The sequence below is a fragment of the Bison bison genome, unplaced genomic scaffold (genome assembly GCF_000754665.1).
Source record: "Bison bison bison isolate TAMUID 2011002044 unplaced genomic scaffold, Bison_UMD1.0 scf7180017864371, whole genome shotgun sequence".
Lineage (NCBI taxonomy): Eukaryota > Metazoa > Chordata > Mammalia > Artiodactyla > Bovidae > Bison > Bison bison.
This window is the reverse complement of record NW_011494943.1, coordinates 12,386,531-12,391,986: the sequence shown is the minus strand read 5'-3', so window position 1 is coordinate 12,391,986 and position 5,456 is coordinate 12,386,531. Positions and strand designations below refer to the sequence as shown.

General features: G+C 52.1%; 1 protein-coding gene across 1 annotated transcript in view; it reads left to right on the top strand.

Annotated features, from left to right (window-relative positions):
* Positions 1-3,574: 3,574 nt before the first annotated feature.
* Positions 3,575-5,456, top strand: part of DCXR (dicarbonyl/L-xylulose reductase) — an 8,081-nt gene continuing 6,199 nt past the window's right edge. The window contains exons 1-7 of the mRNA XM_010856343.1: positions 3,575-3,726; positions 4,233-4,330; positions 4,435-4,589; positions 4,680-4,722; positions 4,811-4,910; positions 5,032-5,096; positions 5,307-5,424. Coding sequence (XP_010854645.1) covers positions 3,675-3,726; positions 4,233-4,330; positions 4,435-4,589; positions 4,680-4,722; positions 4,811-4,910; positions 5,032-5,096; positions 5,307-5,424 — 631 coding nt within the window. The 5' untranslated portion in view covers positions 3,575-3,674. The remainder of the gene's footprint in view (positions 3,727-4,232; positions 4,331-4,434; positions 4,590-4,679; positions 4,723-4,810; positions 4,911-5,031; positions 5,097-5,306; positions 5,425-5,456) is intronic.

The window sequence follows — 5,456 nt, the reverse complement described above, 5'->3', positions numbered from 1 at the left end:
GGGTAAACTCCGGGAGTTGGTGATGGACAGGGAGGCCTGGCGTGCTGGGATTCATGGGGTCGCAAGGAGTTGGACACGACTGAGCGACTGAACTGAACTGAACTGATGGTCATGTGACCATGTGACTAGTTGCAGAAAATTCAGTCGCTCAGTCATGTCGGACTCTTTGCTACCCCATGGACTGCAGTGCGCCAGGCTTCCCTGTCCATCATCAACTCTCAGAGCTTGCTCAAACTCATGTCCATCGAGTCAGTGATGCCATCCAAGCATCTCGTCCTCTGTCATACCCTTCTCCTCCTGCCTTCAATATTTCCCAGCATCAGGATCTCTTCCAGTGAGTCAGTTCTTCGCATCAGGTGGTCAAAGTATTGGAGCTTCAACATCAGTCCTTCCAATGAATATTCAGGACTAATTTTCTTTAGGATTGACTGGTTTGATCTCCTTGCAATCCAAGTTGCAGAAAAGAGAACTATAATAATCTCATCCTCCTTTTGACACAAATACATTTGTTGTTGCTCTTCAGTTGCTCAGTCGTGTCCAACTCTTTGCAACCCCATGGACTGCAGCATGCCAGGCTTCCCTGTTCTTCACAAATACATTTGTGCACATATTAACCAATTTTTTTTCTCTTCTCCCTCTCCCTCACTATCTAGCATAATATGTGTTAATAGTGGTTATCCTTCTAGGTCAACACTGAAGTTACAGAATATATAAGAGGGTGTGGCTCCATTGGAAGAGGAATGAATATCACCCAAAGATGGATAAAGGGACTTCGTCATCTTCTGGTCAGAGGGTAACACGTATTGTGTTGTGTGTCGTGTGTTGGTGGTTGCATTATGTCAGGCAGTCTTTGCTATTAACTTTACTTGGAATTGAAGTTAGATGGACTGGGGTGGGTTTGTAGTGGTCAGTGTATATTGTGCAAGGTTGAACCTAGGGTCCCATAGTCCTTTCTCTGCACGGTTCCGAGCTGGTGTGGAACACGGGGGACATTCTGCCTGGGATTTGGGGGAAACAGAAGTGAAGCTACAGCAATCATGTTCTTTTTGCACCTGGAAGGGAGACGCAGTGATTAAAGTGGTGTCCTAGTGATGCCCGCTTCTGTCCTTCCATCCTGTGTCCACTTCCATCCTGTGATTAAAGTGGTGTCCTAGTGATGTCCGCTTCCATCTTTAACATCACCAGTGATGGGACCAATCAAAATGGTGCCAACTGGTGGGATGCTGTAAGGATGCTTCGTCATCATGGTGCTCACGACAGAGATACACAGCCTGCATGATTACAAGGAAACATTGGGCAAAGCCAAATTGAAGGACTTTCTAAAAATAACTGATCTATATTCTTCAAGAGTATCAAAGTCATAAAGATCAAGGAAAGACTAAGGAGTGTTCCAGAGTGAGGAAAACTAGAGACGGGACCTCCAAAGACAATATGTGAGCCTGAACTGGATGGTTTGGCCATGAAGAACTGGAATGGGGAGTCTCAGCTATGCCCGACAAGCAGGTTTTAGAGACCTGTAGCTCACAGTTAGTACTAACCAATGGGACTCTGTGTGAGGCGGGTGCCCTCACCACAAACACAACACCAGTGTGCAGGGACTTCCCTAGTGGTCCAATGGTTAAGACTTCATCTTCCAACACAGGGGTTGTGAGTTCAATCCCTGGTCAGGGAGCTACAATCCCACATGCCTTGAAAGTACCCTCAAAACCCCAAAACATAGAGCGGAAGCAATATTGTAGTTAATTCAATAAAGACTTTAAAAAATGGTCTCCATCAAAAAATAATCTTAAAAAAACAACGATGGACACGAAGAAACTTGGGGGTGATGGATATGTTCATGACCTTGATTGTGGTGATGGTTTCCAGGTGTTTTGTGCAAACTCATTAAACTGTATACATTAAATTAGGTACTCTTGTATATATCAATTAAACCTTTATAAAGCTTTATGTTCTTTAGAAACATAAAGAACATCATTGGGACAACTTATGAAAGCTGAATGAGGGCTGAGGACACGTGTAGGAACACATGGTGTTATTCTCCTGACTCTGATGGTTATGTTTTATATTTGTTGTGGTGGTGTGTGTTGAGATTTTGTTGTATTTATTGTGTGTTTTTGTGGTTGTATAGGACAATGTCTTTGTTCAAAGGAAACAGACACTAAGCTGTCTGGGGGTGATAGAATGCTAGTTTTGCAAATTTCTCTCAAATGGTTCAAGGAGAAAAGTTCCCGCTATCCTTGCAACTGAATTACTTCAAAATAAATATTGTCTTTAGCATTTGAAAATGTGTCTAGAGTGTAGTGATGGCCTTGGTTGAGTGGGGCAGGTGCTGCTGGGGTTTTGTTTGGGGTGGGAATTGATGGAGGTAGGGAGACTTTTTAAGCTATGGACCTTTGGGAGAACACTTCCCAGAAGGACCTCTGAGAGTAGATCAGGCAGGCAGTGCGGGCGAGGCGGGGCGGGGGTCGGGGTAGGGCTGGAATATGCCACAGCCAATGGATGTTCCTTTTCATCAGGCCACCTGGAGGTTAGCTCCCAGGACTCCGGAACGGGCTGGGAGCAGGTGTGCTCTGTCCTGTGGTCTGGTCCCGTGAAGAAACCTTCTAGTCACACTGTATATGAGGACTCAGCCTTCTGTTGCTCAGGGCATCCCCTGTTGCGTATTCTGGGCCAGCTCACTCATGCACAGAATTGATTGTCAGTTTTCCACTTCCACAGTCTGCATCCTGAGTCTCTTTTAAGAATGTTTCTCTAGCTTTGCATAGCAGCAGTACCATAGCCAATGAGATTTATCCAGTGTGCGATTATTGCTCATTTGAAAAAGAAAAAAAAAAAAGACTGGCCGGGGTGATCCAGGGGTTAAGACTTTCACTGCCAGGGCCCAGATTCAGTGCCTGGTCTGGGAACGAAGATTTTTCAAGCAAGGCCAAAAAAAAAAAAAAAGAATGAGTTTCTGACAAGTGTGAGGGAAGAAAGCCAGGTTGGATGTGTTACCTGAGTCCCTGGCAGGGCAGGGACTGCCTTCCTTTTAGTCACTGATGAATTCACAGGATCAGAAGAGCAAGCCCATCTGGGCCTCCAGGAGTCAAGGAGATCTCAGAGAGGTGAGATGGGTTTAATGGCAGGATCCCTGAATGAGAGTGGGGTATAGGTGGCCGGGGCCCACAGGCATGTCTGAGAAGTGAGAGTCTGAGGCTGGCAAGGGGCAGGTGAAGATGCCCGAGGCCAAAGTGGCCCCCAGACTGGGGCACGGTGTGATCCAGGTCGGCAGGTGCAGGAGGCCAGACTGAAGCATTGTGTTTCTTGGCTGTCACTCCAGCGCACCAGACTCAGGGCTCACAGGAACCAGCTTCAGGCCATCTGCTTCTGGCCAGCCAGGGACATGTTCCACACTCCAGGGTTTATTTCTAGCTTGTTATTTCTAGTTTGTTTTCCAACCCAGGACAGAGCTTATGGCTGGCCCCTTTGGATTGTGGGTAAGGAAAGTGATCCCTTCCAGACCTGGCCAGAGAAGGGGAAGTTAGGGACACCCAGCGGAGCCAGGCATCAGCACAGCTTCTGTCTCTAATTTACAGAAACCTGCCTTCCTGGCAAACTGCCCATCCTGCCCCAGCCCCGGCCTATAAAATCCCCATACCCTCATTTCCAGTTGAACAGTGACTTGGAGCAGCACCATGCAGCTGAATTTCAGTGGCCTTCGAGCCCTGGTGACAGGAGCAGGAAAAGGTAGGTATGAGCCGGGCAGGTGGGGATGTGAGAGGAGCTGAGGTTAGAAAACAAAATGAGCAGACCCAGAGCCTAGTGTTGGGGCCTGCACATTCCCTCTGTGCCTGTCACAGCCTGCCCTGCCGGCAAGTGCCTCCGACTCCAGCCACCGAACCAGCCAAAGTGGGCCTGCACTGCTCCCTACCATCCAGCAGGCCCCACTGGGACAGGACACTAGCCTCTCCCTGGCCAATGCAAGAGCCCTCCTGAGAGGACGGCCCTCAGACTCAGTCCGAGCAGATGGGGGCGCATCTAGCCAAGGCCTCTTCCATGGGCCCAGCAAGAAGGGGCTGCCCTCTGGGCCTCCCTTGGCCGGATCCTGGTTGTCCAGATCCCTGCCTCCTGCCACCTCCTGGGCCAACACCCCTCTGGCCAGCACCCTCTCATCACTCTTTCCTGAGCAGCATATCTGCAGCCACCACCCGCAGACTTGTTGGTCCATCTTCCTGCCTGGTGAACCCCTGTAGGTATTGGACGGGACACGGTGAAGGCCCTTTATGCCTCAGGAGCCAGAGTGGTGGCCGTGAGCCGCACCAACGCTGACCTGGTCAGCCTCTCCAAGGAGGTGAGGTGTACGGGCCTAGTGTGACCCGGGGCCATGACCCTTGGGGATGCCTCATGAGCCTGCCAGGAGCACCCCTTTGGTCACCGGCCAATGCCTCCCCACAGTGCCCCGGGATAGAGCCTGTGTGCGTGGACCTGGGTGACTGGAAGGCCACGGAGAAGGCTCTAGGCGGTGTAGGCCCCGTGGACTTGCTGGTGAACAATGCCGCCGTGGCACTGATGAGGCCCTTCTTGGAGGTCACCAAGGAGGACTTTGACAGGTGAGGAGGAGGGAAGGAAGCCGACGGGAGGGAGCTGTCCAGGATGTGTCTCGGGCGTGACCACGGCCTAACTGCCTGCCGGCTCCCCAGGTCCTTCAGTGTGAACCTGCGCTCTGCGTTCCAGGTGTCCCAGGTGAGGTGGTGGGAGGCTGTGGCTCAGCACTGACGTGGCCCAGGTCGGGGTGCGGTGGGCTCAGGCCGTCCCCTGTCTTGGCTTCCAGATCGTGGCCCGGGGCATGATCAACCGTGGAGTGCCTGGCTCCATTGTCAATGTCTCCAGCATGGTGGCCCATGTCACCTTCCCCAACCTAGCTGCCTACAGTGAGTCCCTCTAGCCAGTCTTGAGCCCCTATTCCGGGCAGGAGCAATTGGGCTCCGGGCTGGGCCTCATGCAAAGCCTGCTGAAACCTTAAGGATCCTCAGTGCTGCCTTCTCCTCACAGGCACCACCAAGGGTGCAATGACCATGCTGACCAAATCCATGGCCATGGAGCTGGGACCATACAAAGTAGGCATGGGGGCCCTGGGGTGCCAGGGGCCCAGGCCTAAGAAGGCACGCAGGGTAGGGGTCAGGTGGGTGGTGGTGGGCAAGGTTGGGGCCTGGGGATCAGAACGGGGGTAGGGGGCTTCAAGGAGTGAGTGAGCAAGCTCAGTGGGGGCCGTGAGGACGGGGTTCCTACACCGTCTGAGGCCGCCCCTCTGGCCCCTCCGACCCCAGATCCGGGTGAACTCCGTGAATCCAACGGTGGTGCTGACAGCCATGGGCCAAAAAGTCTCGGCTGACCTTGAGTTCTCCCAGAAGCTGAAGGAGCGCCACCCGCTGAGGAAGTTTGCAGGTCAGGGGGGCTTCCCGGAGTGGCGGACGTGG